Source organism: Mercenaria mercenaria, chromosome 16 (assembly GCF_021730395.1).
Source record: "Mercenaria mercenaria strain notata chromosome 16, MADL_Memer_1, whole genome shotgun sequence".
Taxonomy (NCBI): Eukaryota; Metazoa; Mollusca; class Bivalvia; order Venerida; family Veneridae; genus Mercenaria; species Mercenaria mercenaria.
Genome location: NC_069376.1, coordinates 25,919,172 through 25,935,373, shown reverse-complemented (window position 1 = coordinate 25,935,373; position 16,202 = coordinate 25,919,172). Strand labels below are relative to the sequence as shown.

At 36.9% G+C, this 16,202-nt stretch overlaps 1 protein-coding gene across 3 annotated transcripts in view; it reads left to right on the top strand.

Moving 5' to 3' along the window:
• Positions 1 to 15,572, top strand: part of LOC123541472 (uncharacterized) — a 48,834-nt gene extending 33,262 nt beyond the window's left edge. The window contains exons 5-8 of one of the 3 annotated variants that reach the window (XM_053526445.1): positions 13,455 to 13,525; positions 14,058 to 14,244; positions 15,100 to 15,211; positions 15,456 to 15,572. In XM_053526445.1, the coding sequence (XP_053382420.1) occupies positions 13,455 to 13,525; positions 14,058 to 14,244; positions 15,100 to 15,211; positions 15,456 to 15,519 (434 nt within the window). In that variant the 3' untranslated portion in view covers positions 15,520 to 15,572. Of the gene's footprint in view, positions 1 to 884; positions 965 to 3,508; positions 3,711 to 7,503; positions 8,126 to 13,454; positions 13,526 to 14,057; positions 14,245 to 15,099; positions 15,212 to 15,455 lie in introns of those variants that run through there. The other 2 variants (XM_053526444.1, XM_053526443.1) reach the window with 2 other exon arrangements.
• Positions 15,573 to 16,202: the final 630 nt, after the last annotated feature.

The following is a 16,202-nucleotide window of genomic DNA, read 5'->3' as shown; positions in this document are numbered from 1 at the left end:
ACTAGGTCACTAGGTTTACACTTAAGAGGCCATGTTTTTTGGTCCAATCTTAACGAAAATTGGTCAGAATATTTGTCTGCATGAAATCACTAGGTAACACATGTTTACACTGTTATTGTGTTACTCAGGTGAGCGACCTACGGCCATCTTGGACCCCTGGTTTTTCTTTGTTACTATTGCTTACATTAACTTCACATTATAACATTGTTTAACATGCAAACAAAGTATATGCAGATATGCAGGGGTTGGGACCATTATACCCAAGGTCAAGGTCACCAAGTTGTTATACTTAGGTTATTTTTAAGGTTAAAGTTTTTTTGGCAACCTTTGTTAGCTGACCTGAGCAATGCTGTTCCGTCTGGTGGACAGAATGGTCGGGAGGCAGATTTTAATGTTAAATGCAACAAAATACGTGAAATTTATAATATAATCATGTTTACAAATGGAAAGGAAATATAATCTAAATTTAAGAAATGGAATAGTTTTCGGTGTTCATGCAACATGGACGACAAAATAGGACTGGCAAATTAATTGCCGATCCTGTTATTTCGTTCGAACATTTTGCATGAACACCGAAACAATATAATTTTTAATGATGTACATAATAATCCTTGACAACATGTTAGAATCAAAATGATGTATCTCAAACAATGATTTGCTCATTAATAAAATCATTGTTGTTTAGATGGCAATTGCGTATTATTATATCACTCGAGCTGCGCCCTCATGATATAATTCCTTCGCATCTAACATCCCAAACAAACTGTTCGGGATATATTATTTCTTAAGAATAGAATATTAAGTGCATTCCAGTAGGGGACTTTGTATTGCATGGCAATACTTCATTCACTTGTTATTAAAATATGTTTTTTTTTGTTTTACAGTACCACTCTCACAGGATGGATCTTTGGTTAGTAGGCCAAAAGCTGGTCTTGTGTTGCCAGAGGTGGCAACAGAGTTTGGGGTGAGTAATTTTCAAGGCTGTTAATAGGTCTTCTTTCACAGTGATAAGGTGAGTTTTTAGGATCGCCTGTTGTCTGTCGGTAAACAGTTCTATCAAATGACCTGCCATAAACCACTTTAGCCGCTAATTTTTGTCAGTCAGTACAGACAGAGTGACAGTTTTCACATAGTCTGTTTGGGGAACTGTTCTGTCCGTCCGTTACACTTCATTTCCGATCAATAAATTGAGACCCATTTGACACAGAACCTCGAAACTTCACAGGATAGGACATGCCAAGTAGATGACCCTTTTTAGCTCGACTATGCAAAGTATGGAAAGCTGTCCTACTCGACCCGGCATTTGCGTCCTTCCTTTGGTTAAAATTTTGATGCACTTTCTCTTTATCTCTGTAATTACATGATGGATTTGTTTCAACTTAAAAAAGTTATTCCTCATCATCACCCATATCAAATGGCACAAGGGCCATAACTCTTGCACCAGTATTTCAAGAATTATCTCCCTTCCTTTACTTAGAAATTCAGGTTAAAGTTTAGGTGCACTTTCACTCTATTTCAGTTATTACTAAATAGATTTGATTCAAATTTAAAATATTTGTTTCAGATCATCACCAACAGCGTATGACACACGGACCATAACTCTGGAACCAATTTTCCAGGCGTTATGCCCCTTTTACTTAGAATTTAATGTTATAATGTTGGTGCACTTTCACTCTATCTCTGTTATAACTAAATGGATTTAGTTCAAACCTAAAACAGTTGTTCCACATCATCACTCACATCATATCACACAAGGGCATAACTCTTGCAGCAATATTTCATGTATTATACTCCTTTTTACCTAGAAGTTCAGGTTAACGTTTTGGTGCAGTTTCACTCTATCTCTGTTATAACTAAATGGATTTTATTCAAACTTAAAATAGTTGTTCCACCTTATCACTCACATCATATGACACAAGGTCCACAACTTTGGCACAAATTTTTCATGAATAATGCCCCCTCCCTTTTACCTAGAATTTAAGCTTGATTTTGACGCATTTTCACTATATCTCTGTTATTACAGGATTAAAGGATTTGATTTAAACTTCATCTATTGATTAGATGATCCCTATTGCATTTCAGTCGCTAAACTATGGAAACATTGTGGCGACATGTGATTTTATCTTTTGGCCACAAGATAAACTGAAGGATTTTTTAGGAGATAAACTGAAAAAAGTATTATTTGAAAAATAATTTCCATCAGTTTATCTTGTGGCCAGCCAATAAACTGAAAGTTGATTATTTTAATTGTAAAAAAATAAATTGTGTAAATTTATCTGGTGATTTTTCTATAATAAACACACACATATGCCCACTTTTTCTGATTTTGTAAATTATTTTAATAAAAAAATCGGAGAAGCTCGTTGTGGAGATAAATTATCCAAATTATTTTTACAAAAATGTTTTCTTTCTGTTTTTTGCATGGCCACTACGTAAAATGGTGAAAGTTGCTAATTTCTTTTTAAATATTTTTTTTTTCAATTTATCTCTATGCCACAAGACAAAGTAGAGAAAAATATGTTTTGAAAACAAAAATCCTGCAGTTTATCTCGTGGTCATGTCCACTTCATGCTTCCATACTAAGCCAACCATTAGGGTCACTATGATTTTGGCTCCTGTCTCCTACTAACTTTTTGCTGATGGCTGCTTTGGGAAAGACATCTGGTTTTCTACAAAAGCATCTTCACATTGTATGTAAATTAAAGAAGGGGGTTGGAAAAAAGTCAGAATAGGAAAAAAGTGTTTCTTCCACCTGATACTGATCTGTTGCAGCTCTGCAGTTTATTGTGTTCAGTTTTTAGCTCCACTATATGGAGAACTGGGGTCTAGGGTCTAGGTCACCAAGTTGTTATACTTGGAATTATTTTCATGTTAATATTTTTCGAAAGCTTTGTTACTGTTGCTTATATCTTACTGTATCTTCACATAAATATTGTCAAGCATACAAACAAATTATGTGCAGGGGCTGGGCCCATTATACCTAAGGTCAGTCTGACAAATCTTTGGTAGTTTATCTTTTATCTTTGGTACTTTAAAAGATAATGATTTGAAATTAAAACTGTTTCTTTATAATCATCATCTGCATGTGTGGTTACAATCCCAATAACTCTAATTGTATTTTTGACAGAATTATGCCCCTTCCTTTCTAGGAGTTTTTTTGGCAGTCTTCGCTTTCTGGATATAACTTTAGTACAATATAAGATGATGACTTGAAACTTAAATGTATCTTCATCATCTGCATGTGTGGTAACAATCCCCATAATTGTATTTATGTATTTATGACCAAATTATGCCCCTTTCATACTTAAATTTTTTGACAAAATTTTCCTGTCAAATTGCCGAATCGTGGAGCGCGCTGTCTTACGGACAGCTCTTGTTTTTTGTAAACTTCCATCTGATACTCTATTTTCCTAAACAGGAATTGATGTCGAATCAACAGGTTTATTTCTTTGACTAATTGACTTTGCAAATTATCTTTATGTTTAATTCTTAATTTATTTATATTCAGATGATAGAGATCTATCCCCAGTCAGGGGTTTACTGGTATAGAGGGCAGAAAGAGGCAGTTCTCTTCAACTGTCAACAGCCGGAGACAGTAATGAGTAGGATCATTGATGTTTTCTTCGACAAGAATATACAGAAACTGTCAAGTGCTCGGGGAATTGGAAAGTTTAAACCATTGTGCCCAGTAATCATTGATGCTTGCTTAAGTAAGTTGAACTAAATTTCTTCGTACCCGCCCGCTTAGCTCAGTAGGGAGAGCGTTGGTCTATGGATCGCGGGGTCGCGAGTTCGATCCTCGGGCGGAGTGTATATTTTCCGTGACGATTTGATAAAAGACATTGTGTCTGAAATCATTCGTCCTCCATCTCTGATAATTCATGTGGGAAAGTTGGCAGTTACTTGCGGAGAACAGGTTTGTACTGGTACAGAAGGTAGGTTAACTGCCTGCCGTTACATAACTGAAATACTGTTGAAAAACGGCGTTAAACCCAAAACAAACAAACAAATCTAACTTTACTAACATTTATCATTTGTGCAAACACCAAATATGTCAAGTATGAAAGGTGTCCCTGCGGTTCTTCTCAATGTTGGTATAGTTATGTCTCCCCCAGGAGACATATTGTTTTTGCCCTGTCCGTCCGTCCGTCCTTCCGTCCGTCCGTACGTCACACTTCATTTCCGAGCAGTAACTGGAGAACCATTTGACCTAGAACCTTCAAACTTCATTGGGTTGTAGGGCTGCTGGAGTAGACGACCCCTATTGTTTTTGGGGTCACTCCATCAAAGGTCAAGGTCACAGGGGCCCGAACATTGAAAACCATTTCCGATCAATAACTAGAGAACCACTTGACCCAGGATGTTGAAACTTGATAGGATGATTGGTCATAAAGAGTAGATGACCCCTATTGATTTTGGGGTCACTCCATCAAAGGTCAAGGTCACAGGGGCCCGAACATTGAAAACCATTTCCGATCAATAACTAGAGAACCACTTGACCAGAATGTTGAATCTTCATAGGATGATTGTACATGCAAAGTAGATGACCCCTTTCGATTTTGGGGTCACTCCATTAAAGGTCAAGGTCACAGGGGCCTGAACATTGAAAACCATTTCCGGTCAGTAACTGGAGAACCACTTGACCCAGAATGTTGAAACTTCATAGGATGATTGGTTATGAAGAGAAGATGACCCCTATTGATTTTGGGGTCACTCTGTCAAAGGTCAAGGTCACAGGGGCCTGATCATTGAAAACCATTTCCGATCAATAACTAGAGAACCACTTGACCCAGAATATTGAAACTTCATAGGATGCTTGATCATGAAGAGTAGATGACTCCTATTGATTTTGGGGTCACTCTGTCAAAGGTCAAGGTCACAAGGGCCTGATCGTTGAAAACCATTTCCGATCAATAACTAGAGAACCACTTGACCCAGAATCTTGAAACTTCATAGGATGATTGATCATGAAGAGTAGATGACCCCTATTGATTTTGGGGTAACTCCGTCAAAGGTCAAGGTCACAGGGGCCTGAACATTGAAAACCATTTCCGATCAATAACTAGAGAACCACTTGACCCAGAATCTTGAAACTTCATAGGATGATTGATCATGAAGAGTAGATGACCCCTATTGATTTTGGGGTAACTCCGTCAAAGGTCAAGGTCACAGGGGCTTGAACATTGAAAACCATTTCCGATCAATAACCAGAGAACCACTTGACCCAGAATGTTGAAACTTCATAGGATGATTGGTCATAAAGAGTAGATGACCCCTATTGATTTTGGGGTCACTCCATCAAAGGTCAAGGTCACAGGGGCCTGAACATGGAAAACCATTTCCGATCATTAACTAGAGAACCACTTAACCCAGAATGTTGAAACTTCATAGGATGATTGTACATGCAGAGTAGATGACCCCTATCGATTTTGGGGTCACTCCATTAAAGGTCAAGGTCACAGGGGCCTGAACATTGAAAACCATTTCCAGTCAGTAACTTGAGAACCACTTGACCCAGAATGTTGAAACTTAATAGGATGACTGTTCATGCAGAGTAGATGACCCCTAACGATTGTGGGGACACTCTGTGAAAGGTCAAGGTCACAGGGGCCTGAACATTGAAAACCATTTCCGGTCAGTAACTTGAGAACCACTTGACCCAGAATGATGAAACTTCATAGGATGATTGGTCATGCAGAGTAGATGACCCCTAACGATTTTAGGGTCACTCTGTTAAAGGTCAAGGCCACAGGGGCCTGAACATGGAAAACCATTTCCAATCAATAACTTGAGAACCTCTCGACCCAGAATGTTGAAACTTCATAGGATGATTGTTCATGCAGAGTAAATGACCCCTATTATTTTTGGGGTCACTCCGTTAAAGGTCAAGGTCACAGGGGCCTGAACATTGATAACCAGTTCCGATCAATAACTTGGGAACCACTTGACCCAGAATGTTGAAACTTAATAGGATGATTGAACATGCAGAGTAGATGACCCCTATTGATTTTGGGGTCAGTCGTTAAAGGTCAAGGTCACAGTGGCCTGTTCATGTAAAATCATTTTTTGGAAATAACTTGAGAACCACTTGACCTACAATGTTAAAACTTAATAGGATGATTGGACATGCAGAATAGATGACCCCTATTTATTTTGAGGTCACTTGATCAAAGGTCAAGGTCACAGAAGCCTGAACAGTGACTTGAGAACCACTAGGCCAAGAGTGTTGAAATTTAGCGGGGTGATTGGACATGCCAAGTAGATGATCCCTATTGCAGCCAACCATCAGTGTCTCTTTGACTTTCGCTCCTGACCTCTATTGACTTCTTGCCTATAGGACTTTGCATTGGGGGAGACATGCGCTTTTTTACAAAAGCATTTTCTAGTTTTTCTTCTTTCGCTGACTTGTAAAATTTGTGCAAGGGTGTGAGCAGTGTTGCATAGTTCATTACTGTTCATAAACAAATTTGATAAAACAGAGTCCGCTGTTTCCTATCTTGTGTGCATTGCTCTTAGCGAACTCCTCTCTTCAATAAGCTGTTCTGTTTAAAATTAAACACAATATTTTGAACAAAGTTTAAACATTTACAGCACATACTCGGTAATTATATTTCATGCCTTTCATCACCAAATGTGGTGGAATCTGTGTAGGGTTCATGTCTGGTTTACCAAAGTGATTACTTAAGTTCTGTTTGACCCAATCCTTCAAACTTAAAACAGGGCTATCGGCCATATGCTTTACTGATTGATTTTTTTATCAAGATTGTAAGCTTTTTTTAACCAACCTGAGTTATTAGATTGGGGTATGTCATTGGTCGGGCGGGCGGGCGGATGGGCGGCGGCGTCAAATTGGTGTTTCCGGTCAATAACTTTTGTTTCGGTAAAGATATTTGAATAAAACTTGGTATGTATGTAGCTTATATCAAGACAAAGGCTGGGATTGATTTTGGGGTTTCCGGGGTCAAGGTCAAGGTCACTGTTACTTGAAATAGAAAAAGGGCTTCCGGTCAATAACTTAACTTAGGAATGAGCTATCATGATGAAACTTGGTGTAAAGAAAAATTATATAAAGTTGTAGCTTGGGATTGATTTTGGGGTTTCTGGGATCAAGGTCAAGGTCATTGTTACTAAAAATAGGGTTAGGGTTTAGGGTTAGGGTTGTGCTTTAAAGTGGTGCACTGTGATTCAGTATACTTTTTTATTCTTATGAAAAGTGTTGAAAACCTGGTTTCGTGGCATTGCCGTGTTTCTTGTTTTAATTTGAGAAAAAAAGTGAAATTATTGTAGTACACTTGGTGTCCTCAGCGAGCACAAGTGCGTCATTTTCCGAAGATTTAACCTTGAACTTAACGTTGTAATTTGGCCAACTTACATCATACTAGAGCACGACAATCATCCCTATACAAAGCCTTTACATTGATCTGTATATTTTTGACCTTGATCTTTTACTATGAAAATTGGTAATCCTTACTTCCCTAAGTTGATACTAAATCTTCATTTCAGGGTTCGTTCAGAGGCTATATGAGGTGGACCAGGCTGCTCTTATCAAAGTCATAAATAACAAGTGCTGCCACAGCCGCAGACCACGGAGAGTTGGCTGCTATAGCCGAGAGAAATACCTAGAAAATAAAAGAAAGAAAAGGGATGAAAAAGAAATGGGAAATAGAAACAGAAACTTGTCAGTTCCCAGAACTAAATTTTATTAAGCGATACGATAGAAAAAAAAATGATTTGAAAGACAATTTCAAGTACAGTTTAATTATGTCTCCCACCACACAGTTGTGTGGGAGACATATTGATTTGCTCCTGTCTGTGTGTCTGTCTGTCACAAATCTTATCCGCCACTCCAAGTCGAACATTTCTCATGCGATCTTTACCAAACTTGAACAAAATATGTTTGACCATAAGATGTTGGCCAAGTTAGATACTAGTAACTAGCCAAATCGTTCCAGGCATTTCGGAGTTACGACCCTTGTATTACCGAAATCGGCCTTTTTACTCTTGTCCACGCTCTAAGTTGAACATTTCTCATCCGATTTTCACCAAACTTGATGTGGGAGACATGCGCATTTCTCTAGTGTTTTCAGTTGAAAGAAAAATAAAAAATTATGAAGAAATAAATGTTTTCCTGATTACTAGAACAAAAAGATGATAAAAGTTTTACCACGAAAATAGTCTAAGCAGATACGAGTTTTACCCACTCCTAAATGAGATATAGTTATTTGTTTGTCTCAAAATGTTCTCTGCTTTTTTAGCTCACAAGAGCACAAAGTGCTTATGGTGAGCTATTGTGACTACTTGGTGTTCGTTCATCAGACACCAACATCTCTTAAGATAGTGGGCCAATTATTAAACGAACCTTTGTAGAACTGGTCCTTGGGTTGTCCTGTCCAAATTTGTTAGTCTCCCGTGACATAATTATGTCCATTTAATTTTACGTAATAGCACCTTTCCTGCGCCCCATTTAAGATTTAGAATTATTATTAGGTCATTTTAGCTTTTAAATAGTAAACATGGCATTGTCAATCTGATGGAAAGTCATATAGATGTAGTGAATACTTTCAATGAAATCATGTACATGAAATTCATTTTTTCGTAGAGCTACTTTGTGAAGTCTGTATATTTGTCAGTGTGTTGTCATATTATTGTCAGTATATTACAAAAATAGGGTTTGGATTAAGTGCTGCGAGAATTCCGCATTGGTAATGGACGTCTACTTTATTGTCAGTGTGTTGCCATATATTGCCAGTTTTGTACCAGCAATTTTCATTTTCAGTCCAGTGTTTGTTGCCAGGTTGTTGCCAGATTGTTGCAAGACCTAACAATAGTCTGGTTGTAATCTGACAGTAGTCTTGAAAATTCTAAATTAGTCCTATTGACAGCTTATTGGGTATTTGTTGTAAGCTATTTTAGTGCCTGTGTGAAGTCAGTTTGTCGGCAGTGTGAAATCAGTTTGATATCAGTTCTTTTACATTTTAATGAAAAGTTTTTTTAACTCTTTTTTTTTTTTAATCAGATTACTTCTGATGATGCCTTAGATCATTATGCACTTAAACATTAAGTTTTTTGTCAGATTATTTTCACTCTGTGTTAGATTATTATAATTCTGTTGTCGGATCTTGCATTAAGCGGATAATGCTCTGGTTTTAGTTATCAGTAACTGGTAATAGCAGACCAATAATATACCAATAGACTGACTTTAAACTGGTAACAAACTGACGATACACTGACAATACAATGGTTTTACAATGGCAATAATGAAAATTTTCGTAAGGGTTAGCAATCAAACAATGCCCTTGATTCAGCGAGGACAGGAGGTTAGTGTTACCTCCAGTGTGCAACATACATCTTTTGTCATGTTACACCAGGTACTACACACTGGCCAGGCTGAGGTTGTACTTTGCTGAAGAATACTGTGTGATCCATTCAAAAAATCCAGTAATTCAACATGAATTGTTCAGAGTCATAGAGGATTCACAAAAAATGTCCAATTTAGGAGAAGGGAACACTCTTTATTGTTATGCAGTGACTGGTAACTTAAAGTCTTTGGTTAGTAATTTTTATACCATTTGATAAGCAGTGGAACTGAACATTCAAAATTACCTTTTTTTTAGATGTATGTGTAGCTATCTGCATCAAAATACACAGACTGGAAAAATAACTGAAACATCATTTTCCGAAAAAGAGTTATTTGAGCTGAAGTTTAAGTTTAATATGATCCTGGGTAATTCTTTGGGAAAAACTGAAACAACTTTTAAATTCATTGTAGACTTAAGTGACCATATACCTAATATCTCTTGCAGACTGTGCACTTTTTAACTCTAGGCATGAAAAAAGCATGCACAGTTACTGCAATTTTCAGCCGTTTGAAAAGAAAAGTATGTAAAGATCAAATCAGTTATTAACTTAAAGCCCTAGGGGAAATTGTGGCATGTTTTGTGGTGAAATTTGTCAAGAAATCTACAGAAATTCACTAGGTTAAATATGTTGAGAAAGCTATTGCTGGAAAGAGAAAAAAATCTCTGCTATCCATTTACATGTATATGCATCAAAGTATGGGGAAATATATAGAGATATGAGAAAATCAAAGAAAAAAATAATTCTAGGACTGTTAGATGCATGGCTGTGTTATCCTGTATAGCAGGTAACATTGGTTAGATTACTTCTGTATTAAAAGTGACCAAATTAATTTCAATAAAATTTAGTTCAAGACAAGTCTGGTATTGCACTAGAGTAAAGGCAAAGGTCATCGTTACAGTACTTGAGATAGAAAACACACTTTTATTACATCCTTAATGAAGCCCATTTTTACTGCCCTGTCCCATTGTGTTTGCGAACGGGTATATTATGTTTTATTAGTTGTAGCTCCAAGCTTAACATATTCATATCCCTTTCAAAAGTTTACTACATACTAAACGTTCTCATAATTTTTCACATACTCATATATCGCCAAAATTATAATCATATTTAAGGTCGGCGATAATTATTTTTGAAAAAGAAACCTGTTTGTTTTTCTCAAGGGACTCCTTTACATGATTTCAGGCGATACATTTGAAAAATCGACCAGTATAATTATATATGTCGTATGATTTATCAAAGTTTATATTATTATGATATTTCATAAACGTGATGAATTAAACAGCAGGAAGCATAGTGTTACTGGAAGTAATTGTATGAGCCAATGAATAATTTAATGTTTACTTGGTAGAATTCATTTTGATCGCCGAGAAATATGACAGGTTCTGCGTTTCCGAGAAATTTTCAATATTGATCCAAGAATTGAATTACAAATGTACTCTTTCTGCATTTCGCTTTTATGTTTTGATACAATGTTTTAACAATACCTAAAGCATAAAACAATGTACTTAACATGTCTGAGGCATGAATTATTTAAGTGCTGAAACTGCATGAAATGATGGAGGATGTTTAGTTGAAGTGCATCGTACAAGAAATAGCATTCTATCTTGCTTACTTTTTGAATCATCTATTTTTATTACATTTAATCTTCAGAAAGGACTCAGCTGCATAACTTCACACATTGACAGAAATGTCTTACATTTTTAATTACCTCCCTTTGTTAAGTTAACCTATTTGAGAAATATCACTTTGAGTGCAGAAGGAATTTTATTGAAACAGCGTACATTTAAGACGGAAGGCATCGTGATGAGTTGCAGTGTATAAGAACTTTATCGCTCCCGTCCTCACTTTTTAGCTCGATTATACGTAGTATAAGGAGAGCTATCCTACTCGACCCGGGGTCGGCATCTGCGATTCAAACTTAAAATAGTTATTCCTCATCATCACCCTCATCATCTGACACACGGACCATAATATTTCATGATTTATCCGCCCCAAAATCACATAGATTTTCAGGTTAAAGTTTTGATGCACTTTCACTCTATCTCTGTTATTACTGAATGGATTTGATTCAAGTATAAATAAATTATTCAACATCATCACCCACATATGACACAAGATGCATAACTCTGGCACCAGTTTTTATGCCCCTGGCATCTACTGATGCGGGAGGCATATGGTGATTGTCCTGTCCGTTCGTCCGTCCGTCTGTGCGTTCGTCCGTCCGTACGAGGTTAACCAAATGGGACCGTTTCGTCTAGCATCAATACCTCTCACTAGAATGACTTGATACTAATGCAGATGTAACCTGTGACTATTCGTCATCTTCAAACATCAGCTAACCTCAGTTTGACCTTGACCTTGACCTCGTTTTGGACTTAGGTTGCTTTGTATCGACAAGGATGCCACCGGGGGCATCAAGCGTTTATTGAACGCAGCTTCTTGTTTATGAATTATTCCCCCTTTTACTTAGAATTTTAGGTTAAAGTTTTGATGCTTTTTCACTCTTTCTCTGTTATTACTGAATGGATTTGATTCAAACTTAAAATAATTGTTCAGCATCGTCACCCACATCATATTACACAAGGTGCATAACTCTGGCACCAATTTTTCGTGAATTATGTCCCCTTTTACTTAGAATTTAAAGTTAATTTTCATGCATATTTAACTACATCCCAGTTATTACAAAATGCATTTGATTCAAACTTGAATCTTGAAAACGGTTTCCATTCAATCACTTGAGAACCATATTATCAAGATTTACTTGATAGCATGATTTGGCCCATGAAGTAAATGACTCCTAACCTGCCCTTGTAGCTCAATAGGGAGAGCGCAGATCTACGGATCGCGGGGTCGTAGGTTCGATCTCCAGGCTGGCCGTATGTTCTCCATGAGGACTTGATAAAAGACATTGTGTCTGAAATCATTCGTCATCCATCTCTGATTTCCTTTGGGAAAGTTAGCAGTTACTTGCGGAAGACAGGTTTTTACTGGTAAAAATCCAGGAACACTGGTTAGTTTAACTGTCCGCCGTTACATAACTGAAATACTGTTGAATAACAATGTTAATGAAAAAAATACCCCTATTCTTTTTGGGGGTCAGTAGGTCAAGGATAAGGTAAAAGGGCCCTGAACCTTGAAAACTGGAGAACCACTTTACCTAGAATCTTCAAACTTGATAGCGTGATTGGGCTTATAAAGAAGATGACCCCTATTGTATTTGTACAGTAAGTCAAAGATCAGTGTCACAGAGACCTGAATATTGAAAACTGTTTATTCCCAATATCTTTAAAAGCACTTGAACCAGAACTAAACTTGGTAGCATGATTGGGCTTACAGAGTAGATAACCTTTATAGTTTTAGGGTCAATAAATCAAAGGATAAGATCACAAGGGTCTGAACTTTGAAAACGGTCTCCACCCGATAACTGGAGAACCACTTGACCTAGAAGCTTTAAACTCGGTAGCGTGATAAGGCTTATGATGTAGACGACCCCTTAGTTTTATGTCAATCGGTGAGAATGGTCTGAAACTTGACAATGATTTCCACCCAATAGCTTGAGAACCACTTGATCCAGAGCCTTTAAACTTGGTAGTCTGATTTGACTTATAAAATAGATGACCGCTATTTGAGGGATCAGTAGGTCGAAGGTCGCAGGGACCTGAACCTTAAATACTGTTTCTGCTTGATAATTAAAGAACCACTACACATAGAACCTTCAAACTTGATAGCGTGATTGGGCTTATATAGTAGATACTCCTTTTGTTTTGAGAACAGTGAGTCAAAGATCAAGGTCACAGGGAACTGAACATTAAAAACCTAATAAAACCCTAATAAAATTGAGAACCACTTTACCAAGAACCTATGATTTGGCATAAAATGTAGATGTCCCTTATTGTTTTAGGGGGTTAGTAAGTCAAAGGTCAAGGTCATAGTGATCACGGGTCTGTAAGTGGGAAAAGCCATCATGGGAGGTATATGTGTTTTACAAACAGCTATTGTTAAAAACCTGACTTTGTTGGCAGAATAATTATTGAACTATGTTAAATATGTTAAAGTTTCATTAATTAATTTGTGTCATTAAAATCTAACTGCAGATGAAAATAATGAAAAGAATCACAAGAAGAATGCTGGAGATAACACCGTGGAAGATGCAGATGACAATAAGGTAAACTATTATTATTACAGTAACTAAATGCTAAAATATATTTACTTAGTGTTTGTAGCTTTTGGTGAAATGTAAAATATTGATGCCAAATAATGTGGAAAGTGGTCCTTATGAGTAAGATCGCTGGAATATAGTCACCATGGCATTTTGTTTTCGTGAGTGTTCGTGCCTGCAATAATGTATGTATATGATCATGGTGCATCTGATGTCTTCTTCCATGACTTAAGTACTGTATGTGCGATGTTAAACTAGAAAATATCACGCCTCAGGAATTTTACCTTGGTTTTAGTGGGCCTCCATGGCCAAGTGGTCAAGGTTCGAAACCTTGCTTCCCAAAAGGTCGATGGTTATACCCAAGCGCTTACATGCGATGACATAATACCCGGAGAGGTACCTTGGGTCTTCCTCACCGATCAAAAGATGGAAAGTCGCCATATCACCTATCTTTGTGTCGGGTGACGCTAACCCCCACAAAAAGTGACTTGGTTTCCTTTTACTTCTAAGGACATTCATAAGTTCTTTTTTCTTCCAGATGGTAGAAATTTCACCTGGGACAGGGATTTGCCTCCCTCATAAAACATTCAATAAGGTGCTTATGAAAGGAAGAACAATGACAGATATTGGTGTCAGGCTTCTCCGAATTTTCTTTAGCTCAGAAACATTAGCGAATGCAGGAAGACTTTCCAATTTGCCAAAACAAACAGTTGAAGCCATTGTCGGTACGTAGTTTTTAACCAGTGGATAGAAATTGTTTGTTATTCTTTTTTTCGACCTTTTCCATATAAAATAAAACTGGGCTTTATAATTTCATTTATTCTTAAGAAACAGTAAGATTATCCGAGGAGTTGTTATACTGGTCATCCGTTTTATGCTATCGGGGCATTTTATTACATTAATTTTATTTATTTAAATTAATTAATGTCTTTAGCTGGTTCTGTTTTTAAAGTACACATGTTTAGAAATGCAGGACTTAGTTCATATCTGCCGTCAGACCATTTGGCATCAGAACTATATCTGAGCCGCGCCATGAGAAAACCAACAGTGGGTTTGCGACCAGCATGGATCCAGACCAGCCTGCGCATCCGCGCAGTCTGGTCAGGATCCATGCTGTTCGCTATCAATGCCTATTGCTGGTCGCAAAGCCACTATGTTGGTTTTCCCATGGCACGGCTCAACTGTAATTTTAGACTGTGACTCAATGCAGCCTAGGAGCGCCGGTATAAACTACAGACTCCGGTATATACCGGATTTACTAATTTGAACGAAAAATATCTTAAATGTATATATTTTGTAACCATGGTGATACTAACCCTAACCTTTAGTCAATATTTTATGCTTATTATACACTAAATGCGTGCGGACATGCAAAAATATGCATGTTTTTGCCGTGCTCTACAATAATCACTTTCGGGCATGCGGAGAAGACCGCTCCAACTCTGCAATGAGTTACATCGGTCATTTTTATTCGGTATACAGTTAGATATCGAGAACGGTTCCCAATACCTACATTCCACACTTACCCTTGGAACAAATTGTGTATTAATACTGCTTGTTTATAGACCATCTTTTTTCAGCATGTGCCCTCGGACAGAAGAGCCTCACTCCAAAAGATACCAATCTGCCCACGACGAAGTACTGTCAGATCATCAAGAAGGCTCTACATAATGCCGTTGCTTATGAAAGAAGGTATAAATGCAGTCGTTTAAATATTTTTGCATTGGTTTATTGTAAACAGTGAGACAAGCGTTTGACGCATACATTCTTTATTATGTAAATAGATCGTATTTTAATATATATCTATGGAGATAACTGCATTAACTTTGATTTATGTGTCATTGAATTTGAATCTCACAAAAATGAAACTATATCCGGATCTTCTTAAAAAACAACAATAATTAAAATTTAAATAAAATTAAAATTTTCGTTTCAGAGACAAAGAAGAGATGAAAAGGAGGGCCAAAGCACAGAAACTGCAAAGAACTAGCACCAAATGAAATGAAATTACTTCATGTTTAAATGAGATGTGTATTAAATGTTTTCATGAGAATTTATGTTTTTGCTTCTTTGAAATAATTATGTTGCAATCATTGTAGGAATATTGGTATCTCAAAGTCAGTATCATTATTATATACAGTGCAACCTCTGTAGAGCAATACCCTTTGGGAGATACAAATATTGAGTGTTATGTAAGGCTGTTGTTCTGGAGAGGTAAATTTGATAGTATATTTCAGCTTAGGGAAATTTCTATGATGTTGTTATAGAGAGGTTTTTGCTTAAGAGAGGGCCGCTCTGGAGAGGTACTATAATCTGATAAATAATATTTGAATTCCAAAAGTGGCGTTCTCGAGAGAAGCTATAGGCATTAGCATTGAAGAGCAGATGCATTATATTACGTTACATTATTTATGATTTGTAAATTGACAAAGCACACAGTCGTTTCGCTTTAATAAGCTTCATCGGTTAACAATACTGTATGAAATACACTATAAAATTATTTAAACGTCCCAGTTTTGTGAAGGTATAATAACCTTATTTTAAGATATACATGCCTTTATCATAAGGTCACTTTGCATCCGACTATTTCTGTAATGCAACTTCAATCAGACAGGGTGGAGACATAAAGTGGTTGTGAACAGTTTAAGCCAGCGAACTGATTGCAAATCTGACAAAATTGCGA